Source organism: Hippoglossus hippoglossus, chromosome 10 (genome assembly GCF_009819705.1).
Source record: "Hippoglossus hippoglossus isolate fHipHip1 chromosome 10, fHipHip1.pri, whole genome shotgun sequence".
Lineage (NCBI taxonomy): Eukaryota > Metazoa > Chordata > Actinopteri > Pleuronectiformes > Pleuronectidae > Hippoglossus > Hippoglossus hippoglossus.
Genome location: NC_047160.1, coordinates 17534396 through 17556985, shown reverse-complemented (window position 1 = coordinate 17556985; position 22590 = coordinate 17534396). Strand labels below are relative to the sequence as shown.

General features: G+C 40.1%; 2 protein-coding genes across 3 annotated transcripts in view; both read left to right on the top strand.

The window, feature by feature from the left end:
* The window catches only part of kdrl (kinase insert domain receptor like), a 41764-nt gene extending 36322 nt beyond the window's left edge, over positions 1-5442 (top strand). The window contains exons 28-30 of one of the 2 annotated variants that reach the window (XM_034598199.1): positions 1394-1472; positions 2236-2339; positions 4784-5442. In XM_034598199.1, the coding sequence (XP_034454090.1) occupies positions 1394-1472; positions 2236-2339; positions 4784-4982 (382 nt within the window). In that variant the 3' untranslated portion in view covers positions 4983-5442. The remainder of the gene's footprint in view (positions 1-1393; positions 1473-2235; positions 2340-4783) is intronic. The other variant, XM_034598200.1, reaches the window with a different exon arrangement.
* A 12561-nt stretch (positions 5443-18003) lies between these two features.
* Positions 18004-21366, top strand: cdx4 (caudal type homeobox 4). Its single transcript, XM_034598198.1, has 3 exons — positions 18004-18439; positions 19975-20120; positions 21022-21366. Exons 1-3 carry the CDS (start codon positions 18007-18009, stop codon positions 21250-21252), a joined length of 810 nt encoding a protein of 269 aa, XP_034454089.1. The 5' UTR covers positions 18004-18006; the 3' UTR covers positions 21253-21366.
* Positions 21367-22590: the final 1224 nt, after the last annotated feature.

Genomic DNA, 22590 nt, shown 5'->3' with positions numbered 1-22590 from the left:
AAGATCAACATCCACTAGTTGGATTTCATACAGATAATAGTCTATATACAATGATGGATGACATGACAGCTCCCCAAAAGGGAAGCCAAATCATCTCAATCACCTCACCCCATAGTGGCTGAATACAGTATAATTTTTCAACAATGCCTCCTCCATGTTGGATGGGACATAGAAGAAACTGAAAAGTTAAGGAACACGCATAATACATTTTCTCTAAGATGTAATTTTAGTTAGTTCCTATCAAGTTTAGTTTTTGCTATAAAACAGGGTGAAACACACAAATCTTAGTGAAATATAAGATTTACAGCTTAGTCTATTGATCAAGCACATGTATTAGTAGGACATTGGTGCTGCGGCTCCCTACCACCATGCCTACTGCGCAGACTAATAAAAATCCAAGATGGCAGCACCCAAATCCATGATATCTTAGCTTCCATTTTTTGTACAATTGGATGAAGTGGAGACGTGTCTATGGTACAGACTTCTGTCGCATCCCTGTGAGGTTGAAGCTATTCATGTTCCACCTTTGTAATCACTTTGGCCATCCTCTAACTTTTCAACTATAATCACTGTCAGCTCAAAATTGTTATGTGTAAGTATGAGCATGTTAGTATTTAGCATATGTGTTAGCATTTAGCTCAAAGCACCTCTGTGTCTAAGTACAGCACCAGCGAGCAGCTAGCATGGCTGTGGACCCTCAGTCTTGTTGGTTTCAAATGTGCAGCTGAGTTCAAGATAATTCATTTCCAAATAAATCACCTTATCTGAAAGACTTGAAAACTTATCCGCTACAGCTCTCAGTCTGTTTTGCAAAGGAAATGCCCTAAATTACCTTCCCACTTTTCACTGAATAATATCCAAAACAATTATTGTTCCTGCAGCACTCAGGCTGAGCTCGACAAGGAGAACATGTAGACCTGAGCACAATGGGTGGCCTGATTGGCACATGATAAGAAATATACTCAGGGTAACTCCATGGTCACAGCACTTTCAATATTGTGGCTCCTTTGAGGAATTTCCCCAAAAACCATAGTCAGCTTCAAGATTTATGAGCACTTAAAACAATATTTTTTTTAAAGCTTTGGGTTTTCACAAGTCCTCCTAGTGTTTATTGAGGAAGTGTTGAAAAGCAGTAATGACAGTTACCTCTTAAGCTAAATTAAGCAGTAGTTTTAGCCTCCTAGTGTTGAAATGCAAAGTAAACAATATGTGTTTTCAAAGTACAATGTCACAGACTCTTCACATTGTTGATTTAAGTGATTAAGTTCCTGTGGTTTCTTTGTTTTTGTTGAACTTTGCCGTTTTGCTCCAGCATAATCGAATGATTCTCTGAACAGAAACAGATCATTTCAAGATATTTTAGACACTTAACACTGGAAATATTTTTTTCCAGGAACATCAAGATCCGTCCAGCTAGTGTGAAAACGTTTGACGAGGTTACCATGGAGGACGGGACAAATGAAAACCATGAGGTGAGTTATTACACCAGAGACAGACACACAATATTCACCTCCACTGTTCCTAAAACAAGCGAGTTAGGTTGATTTAAAACTCCATGTCAGATCATAAATCATATATTTGGCTCAATTGTATGAGATGATATCAGAGTTAAAGTTTTCATATACGTGGTTTATTAGTTAAGTAATTGCACAGCTGTCATGTCACATGGAGTCCCACAAGGCTTAATACTTGGCTCCATTTTATTCAGTTTTATCTGCTTTCTCTTGGCCGTGTTATTTGTTACCTCGACATTGTTACTACCAGTGTTACACCAAAAACACACAGCAGTTTGTTTCAGTCCTAAAATCCTTATTCCCTGCACTGCTGCCCAGCAACTATCAAAAACTGGATGTTAGTTTACCTTTCTGCAACTGATTCCTCATAAAACTGAAGTTCCTTTGATGGGTCTTCATCAAATTTCTAACAGAATCAACCCTCATCAGTCTGGATTAATGTTTAAGCTTCACACCACCTGTATAGACATTTTCATAACTTGTTTCTTAAATTGGTTTTATGTTGTTCTTTATGTTTTGCTCAATATAAAAATGCTTGACCAATTATTTTATTTTATGTGCACCAGTAAAGAATTTATTTACTCTGGTTCTTGAAAAATGAAGATAACTGACTTACTGACATTCATAAATTTGTTATTCGTTCACTTCAGATAATAAAGAATAAAAGCTGCAGTGTTTTGTTTGAATTATCCCTTCTCTGTCTTTCCATCATCATCATCAGAGCGGCCAGTCAGACAGCGGGATGGGCCTTTCATCTGACAACATGAAGACACTGAAGCGCCTCGAATCGCTGGCTGGTCGACCACTGAGCATTATGGCTCTTGCGTACGTAGACCACACCGCGCAGCACTACACCCCACATTCCCTGCAGGTCACCACAAACAAAACACTGGAAGAGACTGCAAAATACCTGCATGGAAACCTCCCCGCTGAGCTGGAATGCAGACGCTATAACTGTCATACAACACACACTCAAGTTTCTTCTGTCTTAAAAAGAAGTCAGCGGCCAGTTTTCCCCTTTGTCTGAAGAAACCATGCGTGAGGGACAGACGCACAAAGGGGAAGTGGGAGGGAAAAGGCTTGAAGGTGACAAACTGAAGGACTGAGCACAAAAGCAGAGCGGCTGCGTCACTTAAGGGCTTGGCTGTTTTAAAAGTGCACACTAAAACCTCTTTGTTTTCACCAGAAGAGCCATGAATAAGATACCTCCCAGAGTGACTTAACTTATGACTCATGGCCGTCCTCTTCCATCCAACACTAGGTTACAAACACACACAATCTCAAAAAGAGCGATGCAGGCGGTATGTTCTCCAAAACCCTGCAGAGCATTTGATGGCTTTAAGATGTGGATCCTGTAGGGGTGAGAATATAGAACTGTAAAAGTAAAAAAAAAACACTGAGACAATATGTTCTCACTTAAGGTGGTATTCAAGGATAAAGTCAAATCTGAATCACATTTCTGTAAATCTTTTTCTCATTATAGTCTCTGTACCTTACCACATATTGAGTTTACGGCAGCTCAGTGGCAGGGTTAATTTATGCGGTCAAACACATGTACACAGCAATTACACTTCAAACCTTCTATTACTTATATACTGTACCCTGCACAGTAGCAGCTACTACTATGACTCTTAATGTGTTCACCTCACATGTAAAAACACCCACCCTCGCTGTCTGTTTGATCAATACGTGAAGTTGAGGTGTCCAGGACGCATCATAGGTCAATTTGTGGCATCAGGGCATCAGCGTGGCAGAAAGAATCAAGCCAGGCATGCAGAGAATGATCGAGGGGAGGACGTCCTCGCTGGGCAACCACTCAATCACTGCCACCTTTGAACTTAGGAGGGTTTACAAGGGCCTCCCCTGTTAGCTATGGATCTTTTGTGCAGCTCAAGTCCACCTGTTGCTCCCTCTGGCTTCACCACTCCTCTAACCTGCCCTCCTTATTTTTTTAGTATCGCAAACAAACAACTTCAGTTCAGCAGGGATTGAACATTATTGCTGAGGAAGTTGCCCAAACAAGGATGTCGATTTAAATTTTTTTTCCGAAATGCAAAGTTTCAAGACATTTGTAGAAAAACCCCAACGATATTAATTTATACAATTACAGAAATAAAAACAGCTAAAAGTCACATTTGACTTTGACTGAGTAGAAGGGATTGTTTGCTCTGACTCGTTGTGTTTCCCGATGCTCATTTCCCAATCGCCCCCTGTGTCAAGCTTGGTATTGGCAAAACAACACTGCACTATTGTTTGGTGTTTTCGATGCCTAGTTTGCCAGGTAGTTTAGTCATCGGGACGGCATTCCAGTTCAGCGGCATCACTTCCGCCTGCTGGGCTCTGACCCTTTGGCCTCCAGAGAGAAGCTCGGGAAGCCCTTGGCAACCTCCATAGACAATAAGAGGCAATTACTCATATTCTGAGCATCAAATGAAGCAGAAGAACTCGGGATGATTGATTACATCATACATGAATGAGGAAAGGTTTGTCCGATTGTACAGCCTCACAAGGGGCCACTTCTTAAATCACAAATATCAAGCAGGCCTCTATTGTGAGAGGAGTCAAGTCAAGTTATCGTGAAGAAAACAAACCGTTCACGAAAGAGAAGCTTGATTTTATTCCCAGTAAGTCACAGCTGGTAGTTTACCCATTCACTCAGCGTTCCTAAAAAATGTTATTTCATCAGAATCATTTCAAAGACGCTGCAATAATGTATAAAACTCTACGTACTAGAAATTTTGAAAATGTTTTTTAAAAAATGCTCTGAGGCAGATTTTAATCCAGCATCATTTCTCAGGATTTCAACCATTACTCCTAGTTGTGGTTTCTGTTGTATCATATTTGATTTTCAGTGTTTTTGCAATCAGCTCCTAACAGCTTGTCCAAAACTGATGATTTGTCCATTATCCACTTACAGAAGTTTGTTTTTTAAAGGTGGTTATTTGTACTCAAGCTTTTATTTTCATTTAAGATAACTTATAGAAAGACAAATTATTTCCCTGTCCATGATATTTTGTTTGGTTTTAGCAAAATATCGAATATCTTCAGTTGTTCAATTAATCAATGAATCGGCTAATTTCATTAACTTTTAAAATTGTAATCATAATAGATTTTTGCTTTAAATGAATGAAATCTATGACTGAATCAAATTCTTGTTGCAGAGAAAGACTATTTTGTGTTTTTAGAAGCATGTAGATGAACTGGTTGTGTTTTGTTTTTATATATTTGAATCAGTTATATGTATTTTCTCTCTCTCTCTGTGTTTTCAGGATGAAGGCAGTTAGTAAGAGTAAAGAATCTGTGCTGTGTGACCCAGAGAAGGAGAAGTACCCCCCCACTGTTCCCTCTCTGGACTTCAGCATGAACGACTCGGTGCTGGACGACTCAGCCCTGGACGTCGGCCTGGAGTGTCACAGCCCGCCGCCCGACTACAACTATGTGGTGCGCTACTCCACCCCACCTGTGTAACCTCCAGCTCTTCCCCTCGGCAGCCTGAAGGCCATCGCTTTGTTCTCCTTTGTTTGGACTCTTATCTTCGGACTGTCCTGCGGCAGCGTCTGAGAGAAAAACCCACAAGGTTCCCTCTTAGAACGGACGCTCTGAAACCGCTCATGAATCTACTCGACTGTTACTTCTGCATCTTCTAAATTCTGGAGCTTCCGCTGCGCAACAAAAGAAAAACCTGTAGCAGTTGATTCAGACATTAGCCCGACCCTAAAGCTGCTGGTCCGTTCCACGCTCACTGTGATTTGTCAAACAGCTGAAAACAGGCTCAGGTATTTCTTTTATCTACTGTGAAAACAAAACGCGATGATTCCACCTTCACCACAGATCTGCACAAACTACATTAAACAATAACTCCCAGAAAAGAAAAGAGAAATGATAGCTGAGACTTTTATATATTTTTTTTATAATTCATACTGGAAAATAATCTGTTAATTAAAGAGGCTCTTTTTGAGGTGCAGCTACTTTTTCATAGGACCTTGGCTTAAGTTCAGTAAAAAGCAGATGAAAAAACAAATGTTAATGATAAATTGTGAAAAGTCTGTTATTTGACGCGACATTGCTCTTGCATACAAATATATCAGCTCAATGAACTCAGGTTGGCCCACAGTGACAGAGGAGAGGACTGCTCTGTCATGTAGTGGTGGAGGATTTCTTAAGCTCTCTAAGTTATAGGAAATCACAGGTTAATGGAGGAAACAGGGTAAAGCTGAGATTTAACAATACAGCTCGAACACGATATCATTTCAGTGACGAGTTATATTCAGATTCCTCCTGCCCCAGATCTGGTGTTGAAGAAACTCATGTTTTTTTGTTTGGTTGAACTAAAAAGAGCGAAGGAAACCAGATGTGTTTATTTTCTTTTGTATAAACTCAGTTGGAAAAACAGAACAAAACTTAATAGAAACAGTTTCTTTAGAAAGCATTAGTAAAATAAACTTTGTATTTATTTAGTAAACACTGTCACTTAGTGTTCACTTAGATTCAGATATAACACCAGTCTTCCTGATATCAGCATGTAACTTTAAATCCACACGTACTTGCTGTTTGTGCTGCTGTATAAACTGATATTAAAGCTGAGGGAATCTGCTTCTGTAGGAAACACACGTGTGAGTTTTCTCCGTCCTTCCTCTTGTGCTGAGTGTTAGTTACAGCTTGCAGGGCAGGCGACAAAAACTCTGCATGTGTGTGAAGTTCTGTTCTTATCCACAGTTTTATTATCTGTTCATCTCCATGTTTGAGCAACACTTATTATTATATTGACATCCGGCCTGAGTGATCCAGTCACAAGTGGTCAGCACTAAGTGCAGGTGTGAACACACCCAGATAAGTCCTGAATGCATCCTGAGATCCGATCACTCGAACCACAGTCGGAGGTGGTCTGGGAAACATTTGGCCACATTCTTCTCGCTGTGTGAACACAGATGCTTCATGGGCCACATATGTAGGACGGCTTACTCAGCTGAATTCCTCTATCAGTTTCATAATGAATCAAACATGGTTTTACGCCTCTCACTGTCCATGCACTGATGTGTTTGTTACCGCAATGTCAACACTGACCTGCACATAATGACTAATCTTCTACGAAAACGGTCAAATCATTCTTCTTAGAATATCTTCACACGGCATCAATTCATTCAGTCCCTCCTGACTCCGTGACTCTCTCTCTGTTACTCAGGTCCACACACAGACATTGTCATCTGACACATCTGTAAACTTTGGAACTTTGTAGACACAAATGATAAAAGTCATTATTTGTACATAGAGCGGCTGAGTAAGATTCGATCACAAGCAGGAGACACATTCAGGACGCTTTTTAATTCCAGGTGTTAACAGACAAACTTAGTTCTGTCCACTTGTGATCATATCTCTCGGGACGAATGTTAATACCGGGTCTGAACAGGGCCTTTGACGACTGAAGAAGAAACAGTATTTGTCAGTGAACTACAATGTAAAGTGGATATCTTGAATCCAGAGTGATGTTTTATTTGTGGACCAATTTGTTTAGAATTGTGGACAGGAAGTGATGATGCACTGATACTTTATATCAAGTATAATGTTTTTTTTGTATTCTAAAGCTATATTATTATGAAACAGTGTTGAGGGTCACATTTTATGAAGATTTTTATTTTGCATTTTTAACTCTAGTGCTTGGTAGGAAATTAATGTTCACTGTACTTGTTGTATTATTTCTCGCCTAACATCGTCATGTTCACTTATTATAACCAAGTCTTTTTTATTTTAGTTACTCCTCTCACAATAACAACCTTAATGCAAAGATAAATTATTAATATTTGGATTTTGTTGCTTTTTATATATATATATCATAATGAGTAATGATTCCTGCAGCAGCTCAAACATCAACGTAGCTTCTTCTGTTTTGTTCATGTAGCGTTAACAAGTTAGTTTGAATGAAAGTGATGTTCCCTGACACTGTTAACTGAGCATATGAAGTAAATAAATGAATAAAGATTTATATATTTATACATTACCAGACGTCTTGACGCATAATTGTGTGAAATACAAACATACATATTGTTATAAAGCACTGTGCTGCACTTTGGCTCTACCAGTGACCAAATGTCCTTGATGTTCCCCTTACTTTTTTCCTAGCGCCACCCTGAGGATCATATTTGAAGTGAAAAGTCTTGACAGCCGTTAGATGGATTAAGTTGCATTTTCAGGCAGATATTCATTGTATTTTTGAACCTACATTTAGGCCAAAGATTAAACTTATCCAATACTTTATCTGTTTAACAGTTTTCTTTGCAATGAGCACTACAGCCTCACAGAGCTGATGGCGTAGACTCTTATCGATGTGTTACCGTGTTGTGACCCATTTTTTTAATGAAGTGAAGAGTCGTATGCGCAGCCTGATATTCTTCAGCCAGTAAAGATTTCAAGTTTCAAGTGAGTTCAAACATAACTCAAAAGCAACTTCTACAAAAAATTGTGTTGCCAATAAAATAAAACTCAGAGTGTGACTGATGACAAACTTGAAATCAGTGAACTGTGATGCACACCAATGATCCCCCAATGTTCCTGGTTAGTGATTCTTTGTTCTCTGTGGAGCCGCCGTGGCTCAGCGTAGACGGAGGGTCATCCACTAACCAAAAGGTCGGTGGTTTGATCCCTGGGCTCCACCAGTTCGCATTCCGAAATGTATGATGGCTGTGCTGACAGTCTATGATAGAAAATGTGGTCTTTGAGTGAAAAAAACTATAAATACTGTCAATGTATTGTTTGAAAGTAAAACTATTAATGTAAACCAGTGTCAACTTACAATCCCTTATCACAGGTTTGAAGTGGTGAAAAATTCCAGTTGTTCACAATAAAAACTACAGCGGTACCTCGGCCATGGCCCAACAGTCATGAAACCACATTTAAATTCAGTAGATCCAGATTTTTATTGTATCTGCACCAAATTACTGACACACATAAATATCAGTCCGTCCCATAAATATGCCAGATTGTTTTCATCAAGATCCATGAATTACTCTCTGAGAAATCAACTGAAATGTTGAAAATCTCACAACGTTAAAGAAAGTGAAAAAAATTCCGGGATCCGTCCCCTGATCCGTATCTGTGCCAAATTTTAGTTGAGTTTTAGTTATTGAGTTTTTTCTAATTTGTTTCATGGGAATCCCTCCAGCAGCTTTTGCCGAATGCTGCTAACTAACAAACTAGGAAATGTAAATATAACCTAAAGAAAAGTTGGAAAATTGTAATCATTTGTATTCATTTAGAAAATGTGTTTTTTATCCCTCTCATTTCTGCAAATCATCTCGTGACCATTCAGATTTATCTTGCAGCCCCTGTGAGGGTCACGAGCATGAGCAGAGTTTCCAGACAATGTCTAACGTTAATTCACAGAATCAAATTTTACTTGATTATCCCCACATGGGTTCCCAGTCCTAAATGAACGGGTTTGTTTAGATTGGACTGGACCATCAGTGTTTGGCCCCTCTGCTGCTCCTTGGACGCTGATAGAGTCACTTCCTCGCCAGGACACAGTGTCGGCAGCATGTCTGTTCACCGGGACAAAGCCCGTCCAACATGTGGGGAAGGAAGGAACTTTTAATCATCCTGGTCACGACCGGTGGACGCCACACACTGGGCTTCCTATGGGAGCGTAAGGCCTCTACTGGCACTGGGTGTGGTCCGCACGCCATGAGACAGGTCGGGCCCTTGACCGTCTCCATGTGTCCTCACAAGATTTACTATGTTTACCGGGAGCTGGGTAACCGACATTACACCCGAACACATATCAACAACCCCCGATGTGGACTATTTCCAGAATGTGAGACACAAACAAACAAGGGAAGGATGTTGGAGGGGAAGGGTATTCTTCACTGTCATGTTTTTTTTCTTCTCGGTAACAAACAGTCTTGTGTATCTGCACCTACACACAGTATTTTTCCATTCAGGCGGAAGTTTGACCTTGATACTTCACCTCTGCAGAAACTGTGTCAAAAGATTCATTAATAAATTCAAATCTGAATTAAATGCGAGTTCAAGGTCTGTATGAAATACAAATATCCTTGACATCAAAGATAACACTTAAGTCTTTACAGCTCAAACAGTGCAGACAAGGAATACATTCTAAACTATATCTTTTAACATAAAAAAAGGGTCATGCATATTAAACATTAGTACAGTGTATTCATATAATAATAATTGTTATCATTATTATTAGTGCTGTTATCATTGCTGCCCATTACAATTAGTAATATCATTACATCCATAAGTATCTTTATTATTATTATTGTTATAACAACCAGTCCGACAATGCTTTAAATATTAGTCTCAGAGGTTAGTTGTCAGCTGACTGTTAACTAGCTGCCAGTCAGGACTTATCTCTACTCACAGTAGGAGAAACTATGTGATTCATTACCATCCAGTTTGTATTCAGTACCACACCCTATGTGCTGTCTGCTTGTTTCACTCATTTACAGTAACAGTGGCATTTATGACCCCCCCCCCCCCCCCCCCCCCCCCCTTCTTGACAGTTTCCACGGCCTTTTCCCAGAGCTGCACATTACTCCATCAATCACTCAAAAAGAGGTGTGAATTCAGGGAATGTCTGTCATCCAGATTTCATCTGAATATGAGTAGCTTGAAGTCCTATCATGTACTGATTGGAGGACAAAGCAGGACAAATGTCCCCCCCCCCTCCCCATATAAACAGCCTCACAATGCTGTTCCCAGACCCCTGCCCAAGAAGGTGACTCGTGAGCCACAGCCAAGCCTCTCATTACAGAACAATGAGCCGGATACTGTCCCTGCTGAATTCCTCACGTCAGGCCACCATTAACAAGCAGAGTGAAGGGTCAAGTCAACAACATATACAGATTAATAAAGACGTCTATGAAGGGCTTCAGTTCAAAAACAACACACTGTGAAAGTGAAAGTCTGACATGAGTAACTGTTATGTGCTGGGGTCAGTTCTGACTGAGGGATGGTTGGTTGGTTGGTTGATTGGTTGGTTGGTTGGTTGGTTGGTTGGTTGGATGGTTGGTTGGTTGGTTGGTTGGTTGGTTGGTTGGTTGGTTGGTTGGTTGGTTGGTTGGTTGGTTGGATGGTTAGTTGGTTGGTTGAATGAATGGTTGGTTGGTTGGTTGGTTGGTTGGTTGGTTGGTTGGTTGGTTGGTTGGTTGGTTGGTTGGTTGGTTGGTTGGTTTGATGGTTGGTTGGTTGGTTGGTTGGTTGGTTGGTTGGTTGGTTGGTTGGTTGGTTGGTTGGTTGGATGGTTGGTTGGTTTGTTGGTTGGATGGTTAGTTGGTTGGTTGGGTTGGTTGAATTAATGGTTGGTTGGATGGTTGGTTGGTTGGTTCGTTAGATGGTTGGTTGGATGGTTGGTTGGTTGGTTGGTTGGTTGGTTGGTTGGTTGGTTGGTTGGTTGGTTGGTTGGTTGGTTGGTTGGTTGGAACATCCGGTGACTCCACCTGTGTCACTTACGGAGAAAGTTTATCAAAAGCTTTTCGAAACATCACAGATGATCATGTTTCATTTTATTCTGGTGTTGTGCATCAAGAACAATCAAAGAAAGTTTAAATAATTTCCTGTGTCTTTTAAAACACTTTCTATGAAACAATCAGAAAGTTTGTATCAGTCTGATCTGAGAGTGACTGTATAACACTTGAGGAAAGTAGAAATGCATTCACTTTATTCATAGCATGTCCCCGACCCGTCCCCTCACTCCCAGTTTGTTTATGAATCACAAACAGAGATCAGACTTGTATCAGATAAGCTCGGTGCTTCTGATCGTCTTCTGTGAGGTTCAGGGTTGACGAGCAGCACAGAGTCTGTGTACGTGTGAATTTACCGACTTTGAATACTTTCCAGAGAACGTCAACAAACCTCCGACAGCCCTGAACCCTCGGGAGCCTTCAGATTCATCAATGCCCATTCAAAGGCAAAAGTGCAGTGAAACCAGCTCACCCACTTGCCCCCATTGTTTACCTCTCTGGTGGGGGGTAAGGGGTGTATAGAAGGCTCATACACCAGGAGGGCCTGGGAAAAATGCAGCGACCACAGCGGTGTAATTAACGTGGACATGCTGGGGTTATGTTGGGGTTCACATGCATATTTCTGTGTCGTCCGGTGAAATGTCCATCTGGCTTCAGTGCCGCCGAGTTTCTCTGAGTCCAAACGTGGGACATCAGAACATCTGAACCTTCGCTGATGTGCGGTGGCTGTGAACTCGTCTGATCTTTGCTGCACTACAACCACATTATGGGACATTAATTAAATAGCTCAGACTGAGGGGGGGGGGGGGGGGGGGGGTAGACGACCAGAGTGCCGCGCCTCAGGCGTTAGCTGCAAAGGAATTTGGGTACCAGCTGATAAAGGCATCATTTAGAAATGTTTGTGATGCAGCCAAACCAGTGACTTTCCGCAGGAGGCAGCTGACTTGACTTGACTTAGCTTGACCAAACAGATGTAACCGAACATTGATGCAATAATCAATCAATCAATCAATCAGAACAGCAATGCAACATTTAAATGTCATAAGAAGGAAGTGCTGAATGCACACAGTATCGGCCTGTTTTGTCTGAACAGATTTTTTTTGGTGAAATGTACCTTACATGACTTTCTATTCCCTGGTGGAAGAGTTAAACACTGACGCTTCATAGTTTTAGCTTTGTTATAGAAATTATGTATTTTGTTTTTCAATAGTAGAGACGTATGAAGCAGAAAAGGAAATTAGACATTAACTGAAACATGTAACATCAATAGGCCATCCATTTGCCTGTCTGGGTCAGGACAGGGAACATGATCGTCAGGGGAAGGTGTCCTCCATTACTGTATGTTTATTACTATCATGTTGCTGACATGAGGGCGACCACAGCAATAAGGTTGCTGGTTTCGGATCCCAGTTTGATCTGTGTCTTCCTGTGTGGAGTTTGCATGTTCTCCTCACGTATGTGTGGGCTTTCTGTGGGTTCTCCGGCTTCCTCCCACAGTCCAAACACATGTATATGGAGTTGAATTGGAGACGGACGAATGGACGGATGATTGGATTTTGCTGATATGATAAAACAAGGCAATGAGACAATAACCTTTCAGATGATAACCCTGAATTATTCTGAGCTCAAGCACTGTAATATTTATAATTATTATAATAAAAGATTGATGCTCGATTGACTGTGCAAATGTCAACAGCCTTATTTCCTATCATTGTATATAATCTTTTCAGCACTGTGTCAATCAGAGCTGTGGATAGATTGGTTTTAGGGTTGTTGTTTTTTTATTTTATGTTCAAAATCTTTTGAAGCACAAAATTGCAGTTGCCTGTTTTTTTTAGGTAAAACAAAAAAGTGAGCGTCCTGTGTAAATGTTTCATTCATTCATTCTTTATGGGTTGCGTCTTCACATGATAAAGCACCCCCCCCACCCCCCCCCCACCACCACCACCACCAACACCAAAATTGCTTGAATTCCTTGAAACCTCCTTGATGTAAAACATCTTCACTCTTCTGCAAAACAATAACAGCTTGTGAACGTAAACATTTCTCACAATCTCGCCAAAATCTATTTTCTGACCCAAACCACTGAAACATGGCTGCTGCATCACTGTACATGTGTTTTACATTACAGACGACAAAGCGAGGATCGGTGCCTGTGTCACAGCCATGCAGACCCCTTCTCTAAAAATAGTAGCAGATGGTCCTGGTCCTGCAGAGCGCTGCAGCCACTTCAATAACATCAATGCAGTTACGCAACAAACTGAATTCTTGAGCTGCTTCACCCCCAACTGTCACTTATTTACTACATGGACCCTGTGCTGAGCTCAGGGAAATACCCTTGTTACTTTGGGATAATCGAGTAATGCATTTTATTAGTAACGGCAAGAACCTGGAAGTTAATTTTACATAATATAATATGCAGATGCAGCTAAAGGAAAGTAGCTGGATTTTAAATATGTTGAAGCTTAACTCTGATCCGTCTCATTGTAAGTGTGACTCTCCCAAACCAATCACAGAAGCTGTAATATGTCGGACCAAACTTATAGAGCGACCGAATACGTGTCCAGACTTATTTGTGTAAAAAATGGTAAAGAATAAAGTTTTCAATGACCTCAGGACCTGGATCCGGCAGAGACCAGAGAACCAGAGTAGTAACATGTGATTTCTGACTGATGTGTAACGCTGCTCCAGGTCTGTGCTTTATGAGAGCTGATGCAATTTGTCTAAAGTTTTACAGTCAGACTGATGTTACACTTCAGTTGAGCCTGAGCCCAGAATGACTCAAATTGTCCTGGAAAGTGTCACAGTCACCCTGTCCTTCTTTTTTTCAATCAACTATCTATCTGTCTATAAGTATATTTAATCTCAGTCCCTTCATTATTATATATATAATATTTAGAGTTAATACAGTCTCTCAATGATCAACAGCTAATGAATGTATCTGTTAGAAGACTGGAAGGCAGCTCATAACTAACTCAATTGCGCCATCTAGTGAATCCACGACCAGTTTGTTCATGGAAGTTCACATCAATTCAGTGAGAGGCACCTGAATTTAAAACATTACACCAAGACCCTAACCCTGTGTACAAGCACCATGATGTAATCTTCTGGCTACTGAGAAGTGGAAAATGGACTTTGATACTAGGAACCCAATTTAGGAATTGAATATTATAGTAGAGACTTTATCAAAAATATAGTGTGATCTCACTACTGGAATGAATGGATGGGTGGATGGATGGATGGATGGATGGATGGATGGATGGATGGATGGATGAACACACTGAGTTGCCAAACCAGCAGATTAAACCTCATGAAAGATGTGACTTTTAAATAGGCCACAGTTAAGATTTTATTCCTGTGACAGTCTTGTCTATTTAATCTGTAACTTCTGAACAAGTCTATTTTTGTTGACTAACAGACTTAAGTGATTATGTCATAGACTGAATCAGAATAAGCAAGATATTGTATGACCACAGCCGTGATGACACATCTTCACATGATCACTGTTTCTCAATCACGACTTTATATTGATTCAAATCAGATGAATGTGATTAGAAGTACAGAGAAACACAAAAATATTTTCTCCTCGAGCTTCTTCTTAACATGCGGCTCATGAGGGCGTCCCAAGAAACATTGGAAACACAGAGTTCAAAATCAGAGACGCCGACGAGAACATGAAGAAGTAACTACTCTTCACACTATACTGTCATCACTCTGTTATTACTCGGACAAGTGGGGGCTGATGTATAAATACGTAATGAATAATGAAAACAAGTCTTCATAGGAGACATTACAACTGCTGACACTTTATATTAATCAACATATGCTTTACATTGAGTAAAGTAAGTAAGTAAGTAAAGTGTATAAGTGTAACATGAGTCTTCAGACGGGTGTGTGCGATGTGTAATAGTACATTTAATTTGTCAGAGCTGAGAGAGCGAGTGGATGAATGTGGTAGATGTGAAGGGGCCTAGCGTGTTACGTAACAATCAACAATGATGATAATCATAACTTATTTTACTTCAATTTCATTTTGAAGCTCTGTGTATTTATTATATGTTCAATGAGAGGGTTTTTTAAAGGTTCAGTGTGTAGAGTTTAGTGATATCTGGTGAAGAAGTTTCATGTTGCAGCTGAACCCCCCTCACCTCACCCTCCCCTTCCAAACATGAAAGAGAACCAGTGGGAGCCTCCGGTTGTCATAAAAACTCAAAAGGTGTTTAGTTTGTCCAGTTTGGGCTACTGTAAAAAACATGGTGGCCTCCATAGAGAGGACCCGCCCCCAATGTTAATTATAGTATTTAAATATAAAGATTCCATTCTAGGGTCAAGAAAACAACAATTCGTACAAAGATGAAACACACGAGTGAAAACACCACTAAGATTATTCCATTTCAGCCAATAGATCCATTTTACCGAAATCGTACACATTGAACCTTTAAGTGCAGTTGAGGATAAACCATGATGTGTATAAGGACGTTTACTAATGACAGGATGTTACAGTTTGTTCGACTCATTGTTGTCTCATTCAATTTCCAAAAAGTTTATAGTCTTTGTGGTTTGTGGGATTGCTTCAGTAACTTCCTGTCATCGGAAACACAACAATCTGTATGAGGCATATTGAAATGCTGCTGTGTAACGTGGTGCACATGTTGTGTGTGGGTGGAGGCTGCCCTCTTGAGGTGAATCCTCTGGCGCGTGGACACAGAGATTTAACCAGTCACCACTTTAATCACAGCAGCTGTAGGTTTGTAGACGTCCGCAAGGGGGCAGCAGCGAGTGTGAATCATCAGTCGAGAAGAAATCTCAGGAGACAAACCAAGTGACGTTAATTTAAATACAGTGAAGTGATGTGATGTATGAAGACAAGACAGTTTCATTCATAAAACACATTTAGACATTACACAGAGTAAGATTCAAGGGACATTAAAACAACACAGAGACACAATTAAAACCATTTGAAACAATTCTCAAGCAAAATAAAAAGAGATTTTAAAGAGTAGAATAAAAGAGGTCAAGAGATTAAAAGATGTAAAATAAATAAAAAGGATAAAATACACATGTATATAAAAATATAGAGATAAAGTGGGGTTGTATCTGACTGTGAACTTTGATGAGAAAATAGACTAATAGGAAATGTTGTAAAATGTATTTATGGCCTTGCAGTTTCTACAGAGTTGATTCAGTGAGTCAGTTCTCAAAAGATCTGACCTGGGTCCTCACTGACATGTGCTGCATGAAGACTTTATGTGAACAGAATTCCTCAATAATCAATAATCACCTTGACACAGGCCAACAAACATGTAGATTACTTTCATGAGAAGGTTTACGCATTTATTGTGAAGGCTTGACACTGTTCTAGTGTAAGGTCTCTGCTTAGGCCTGCAAGAACAAATAGATAAATGGCAGAATTTAAAGGGCAGAGCATGTTGCACCTTGTTAAGCCATAAGAGACAAATTGTGATTTGTGAATATGGGCTATACAAATACAATTTGATTGATTAATTGATTAATAGATAACTTAAATAAATATATAAATAAGTAAACGAGCTGCCTGGACACACCAGATCAGTGGCTGACCGTGGACTGTCACAGATTGTCTCATAAATATTTTGTGGTCAATAAAGAGATGCTTCAGAGACGCCCATCAACATTTATGACTTTTTTTCATTGGACTTTTAGTCAAGTCATTTAGACAGCTCTGCTAAACGAGCCCACAGACACCTGCAGAGTTCTCCGGGAGAATATCAGGAAATTACATGAAACAATATGAGAGTAATGGCAGATAAATAAAGATTAAAGAATAATAAGTATGTGCTCCTCGGGGTCGTGGATCACGCCATCGAACTTTAATGATGATTCTGAGACACACGATCACAGTTCAGTGTGAGACCTCATATAATGTTTAGATTTAATAAAACAAAAGCATTGAAATAATGTTCGTAAGATTTGAGTTTGTTATTTCTTCAACTGAATTAACTTGTTGGATTAAATGTGAGAAAAGGCTGAATAAATGCCCAATGGACAAAAATACTGAGTGGAGATGCGTTTTTAAAACTCAGATCTTTGGATTAGTTGAGTGGTTATTTCCCTGAGACCTGTGACACATGTTGGACATGAAAAAACCCAGCAGAGAAGAAAAAGAAAAATAAGTTGGGTGTAATTGCAGGAGACAGCAGTGACTGATGTGTCGCAGGCCGCTGTTTGTCACAGAGGGGGTCGTTGGAGTTTCCTTGTAACCGGAATTAGCTGTGAAGTGCGACCTTGAGGTGTGAACACGGAATACTAAAGCTGCGGCTCGCTCCCAGAAAGAAAGTCGCTCATACTTTGCACCTCGTTTGCAAGTGAATATCTTAAATCAAACCGGGATTCAGTGTGAAGTGTGGTTGGTAGTTCCCACAGTGACAGGTCTGTGGCTCCCTGGATTAACGTCACTGGATAAAACTGTCCAACTATAATCTGTCATTATGCTCAAACAAAATTTATTGTCCAAAGAAAGTGAATGAAGCCCAAGATAATAAAAGTATCTGTGCGTAATTACGCATAGGCCTTTTTGCTGGATGCATTAGTGCACGCGTGTCCTCGGGCTCTTTGCCGGGCCGTGAAGCTTGTGCAGCTGATTGGCTGTGGTGTTAATTTATTCACGCAGAAACCGAGCTCATGTTCAGGATAGGCCCACTGTCAGCTGATGACGCGCTGCAGGACAGGCGCAAGGGGACAGCTGGGCCGGCCGCACCGGTCACTCTCATTTGGATGCAAATCACCAGGAGTTGAGGAGTGAGCTGACGTCAGGCCGGTCTTAGTATACCTTTACCATCTTGTCAACAGAGACACATCATGTGAGACTGAGGACAGACTGGAACTATTCGCCGCATTTCTCTTGAGGAACCCATCTGGACTATAAAAAAACACAGGATTGATTTTTCTTTTTAGAGTTTTAGGGCAACAATGTCGCCTTAAAACAGGCCTCATCACCCCCTCTGCTGCTTTCACTCGTTTCATTGTTTTTTGTTCAAAACATGTATGTGGGATACCTACTGGATAAAGAAACCGGCATGTATCACCAAGGCCCAGTGAGAAGATCCAGCATCAATCTGCCTCCACAGAACTTTGTTTCCACTCCACAATATCCCGACTTTACGGGATACCATCATGTGCCAAACATGGATACGCACGCACAGTCAGCGGGGAGTTGGGGACCTACTTATGGGGCCCCGAGAGAGGACTGGGGCGCGTATAGTCTGGGACCACCTAATACAATCCCTACACCCATGAACAACTCCTCTCCCGGACCGTCCCCTTACTGCTCCTCTGAGTACGGTCACATGCATCCTCCAGGATCTGCGGTGTTACCGCCGCCGCCGGACGTTAATGTTGCACAACTTTCTCCTGACAGAGAAAGACGCAATTCGTACCAGTGGATGAGTAAAACTGCGCAATCGTCTTCTACAGGTGAGTTCAACATTCATCATAAACAATTGTGTCAAAATAATGTTATTTAATGGGGGTGATGCACTTGGCTCAGTCTTGCATGAAGAGCTTTGGGTTTATGTGCGTAAAAGTTACTCGTCTCCTCGGATCCCAATCGGTTTTACGCACAGTTCTTGTTGATAATTATTGCTCCCTTTATTTTGACACTTCCTTGTCACTTTAAATAAATTGTACTATCGAATTAATTAAATTAAAGACTAGAGGTGAGCGTCAATGGGATAAATTGAATGTTGGAAAAATGTCATAAGTTGAAAGAGGTAAGGAATTCGTTGCAGTGTGAAAGAACAAGAGCTCGTGTGGCACTTAAGCCTGATCGGACTGTTTCCATTTAGGTTTATAGAGTGTTAACATGATTATGTACTAACATTGTACTATTTATTAAGCTACATAGTTGAAATTATCGAAATAAATAGCCTTAAAAAAAATAATGATAAATGATAATAAAAGCGAATTGGATCAGACAGTAGACAGAGCAGTAGAATCAGTCAAATGTGTCCCTTCATGATTTCTCATGATGGTCTGTGTAGACTGCAGACCAGCTGTGGTTCTACTGCATTCTACTGTGTTCTACTGTATATTCTCCGTGTGGTGGAGGGAAGGTGCGAGGAATCGGCGCCAGGCCCAGTTGTGATGTTAATGTCATTATTCTTGGAGATGTGAGCTCGACTTCCCTGTCACGTTTTTTGGTGTGTGGAGTGGTATCCGTCATATCCAGGCGGCGGCCTTTGCTTTCAACACCTCTTCACTTTGATATGCACCAACCTCTCTTCCTCTGTGAGGAGTTATACTGCCGGAAAGAGTGACGCTTTTCACAGCTACACGGCCTCAAACGCGGAGTAATAAATTACTGGAGGTCTTCACAGTACAACATCACAGGCATTGGGCCAAAATAATAAATAACAGTTTCAAAAACGAATAATATTGAATTATAAGCCCTAGAATAAAACAGCCCCCATTTACCCCCACATTAATTCATTTATAATAATTCTGTCTGCAGTTTATGGTAGGGAAACACGTTTTATCTATGTTGATGATAAGATGAATCACTGTCAGACATTTGTTTTCTGACATGCAAACATAAAAACTAGACACGCACTTTCACACACGCCTATAAAAGTGTAAAACAGGTCGAAGTGTTGCAATATAACCACGGTGCTGTCTGGAGGTGTTTTACGCAGACTAAAAGCCTCTTCTCTTATCGGCTGCATCTCTTGTTTCTTTCTAACTTGTCAGTGGGCCCGACTCGTGGCTGTTTGAAATTCACTCTTCTACAGCTGTCATCAAAGGGACATCAAAAAGCTCCATTTGCGTATCTGCAGATAAAGCAGAGATGTGGAGCAAGAGACGCAGCTAATAAAGATGCAGTGGCAGATAGGCCGGTCCTGGCATGCAGCCTCCTGTGTGTAAATCTTCCAGTTCAAACACTCGGCTGCCTTCCTTGAGAAAAAAAAACTTCCCATGTTGTGTTTTTAATACTTTGATTTTGTTTCTTTCAGGTAAAACAAGAACGAAGGAGAAGTACAGGGTAGTGTACACAGACCATCAGCGGCTGGAGCTGGAGAAGGAGTTTCATTTCAACAGATACATCACCATCAGGAGGAAATCTGAACTGGCTGTCAACCTCGGCCTGTCGGAAAGACAGGTATGTCTAAATACTTCTGTCCAACTGTCTAAGTACTACGTTTCCATTCCAGAAGGAGGCAATAAATACTTCAAATATATGTCAAATGATTGGCTATACAGCCCAGGATATGTGCGTTTATTTGGAGACACCATATTGAAACGAAGGCTTCTTTTCACATGTGTAGCTTTGTAAAAGTGAGGCCTAAAAAAACACATCAACATTATCACAGAGATATTTCGTTTATATGTTGACATTCGTGGACTTTAATCAATTTTTACCTTTATCTTAGCCCCTGGTAAATTGTCTAAAGTTATTTTAAAAATATATAAATTCCATGTTTAATGATTAAATCCCCACAAACAAATATAAAACTACAAGTTTCCTGATATTTCAAAATGTGCATTAACTAATTGTGGCTTGATATTTTCAATTATTTTGGAACACACCATTAAATAGCAGATAGAAAATGGGGAACTGAATTAATTCTGCTAGATGTTTTGTCATTATTGTTATTTGGTAGTTTCCCCTGTTAACCTGTTGATAGTGATTGTATTCTAATTTAATAAATCATGTTCTATTTTCTGTTCCTAGAGACCAAACAAGAATGCTAAGCTAAAATGTATATTCAATGTTCACTGTGCAGTTAGCCTATATATTTATTTCCTCTATCTAGACTATTATGGGGTTTTATCTGCTCAATAATTCAGCAAGGTATAATAGTTTTCATTACAATTTCAATCTTATTTGTGCAATTTTGATTTGGGGATTAGTTTATAATAGTTCCGAATTTAAAATATAGTCCTAGTTTATAGTCTGTAATGTGCACTGTTGTTATTCATCTTTTTTTCCCCAAGAGCATTATAAGGAGTTTTATTTTATTTTATTTAAATAACTGAATTTTGTCTTCGTGTGCTTCCAGGTGAAAATCTGGTTCCAGAACCGCAGAGCCAAGGAGAGGAAGATGATCAAGAAGAAATTGGGTCAGTCTGACGGCAGCGGGGGGTCCGTGCACAGTGACCCGGGCTCGGTGAGCCCTCTGCCGGTGCCGGGGTCCCTCAGCCCCACGGACATCCACGGCTCCCTGTACCCTCCTCAGATGAACACCTTGCCATCTATCAGGAATATACAGCAAGTGACTGTGACTCTGTGAAGAGTTCACCCTCTGGACCATGATACCAAAGTGAGCACTCCGACACGCTGACAGGACACTTGATCTGAACTCCTGACGCACAAAGCTGTGGATGAAAACACACGTGATTTATAGCAACGAAATGCTGGAGGTTCTTCAAATATGGCTTTTTATAGAATAGTTCTAATAATGTGGGGATTTGAGAAAAAAAACGTAAAAAAACCGACGTGTTTCAAACTTAAAAGCTTTAAATTGTTTTGTGAGTTATTAAAATATAAAATATGCTTTTTCTTTTATATGTGACGAAGTGTTTGTGAATAAAAGAGTAGAGAGTGGAGGGGCCTTTCAAAGGAAGATTTAAGGTGGATTGTGTGGAGCTCATGTCACTGGACAAACTGCTCTGACCTGACAAATCATTCACATGTCTCTCAGCACAGTTGTATCCACATGTGCAGAGAACAGCAGGTGAACTTTTCATGGCAACTTTCAAAATGTAAATAAAATTCTTTTCTTTTTTTGCAGTGGGTCTACACCTGTCGTTTATTTTTACATTTGGGTGATTTCTGAGTTCTGCAAAGTCTGGGTCACATTTGTGTAAAGGTTTATTTGTATGTTCAGTCAAAATGGGATTTAATACCTATCACACAGGGCTTAAAATCACTGTTTTTCATTGGTTGATACTGAAACCAATACACATGCAACTGTGGTGACCAGAGAATTGTTTACAAATGTAGGTGCAAGACAAGTAAAGCATCTCAAGATTATAAGGCATCAGCCTTATTATTTTGAAGCACTTATTCTGATTGGTTAATTTTATTTTCATATTGTGAAACGCCTGAGGAAATGGAATTCAAAAACCGCCAAAAGCACCTTTGTGTGTGGGAAAAAATCTGGTTCTGGAGCTAAATTATTTTCCAACAAAGATACAAAAGGCCTTCTTATTAATCCAATGCATCTACTTTTCTGATTGGAATTATTCAAAGTTAACTCTTAGGATCCATGTCTCTTATCCAAAGTTCAAACAAGAATCACACCGTGGCTGTAGTTGCAAAATGAGGAAAGTACTTTGCATCACACTCAGTGGTTTGTTGCCAGCTCTGTCTGAGGCTGCCAGACTTTGCACAATTTAAAACCAGTAAACTGTAAAGAGGTCCATGGATGAAGTAGTTTTATTAAAGCTAATTTAACTCATTATATTCAATAGTTTTAAAGATACCGCCTGAAGACTAATAGCACAAGTATTGAGGGTTAGGGTTTAGCTGATGAAGAATTTAAGTGAATAAATGAAATAAAAGCTCGTTTTAAGATTAACGTCATTAGGTGACATGTCGTCAGCAGCTTTTTAAGGACTTCTACTGG

Bases quoted from the DNA above. Each gene is read 5' to 3' on its own strand.
- cdx4 (XM_034598198.1), top strand. From the start codon at position 18,007: ATGTATGTGGGATACCTACTGGATAAAGAAACCGGCATGTATCACCAA. The intron at 18,440-19,974 runs GTGAGTTCAACA...TGTTTCTTTCAG, and splicing joins TGCGCAATCGTCTTCTACAG to GTAAAACAAGAACGAAGGAG. The intron at 20,121-21,021 runs GTATGTCTAAAT...GTGTGCTTCCAG, and splicing joins TCGGCCTGTCGGAAAGACAG to GTGAAAATCTGGTTCCAGAA.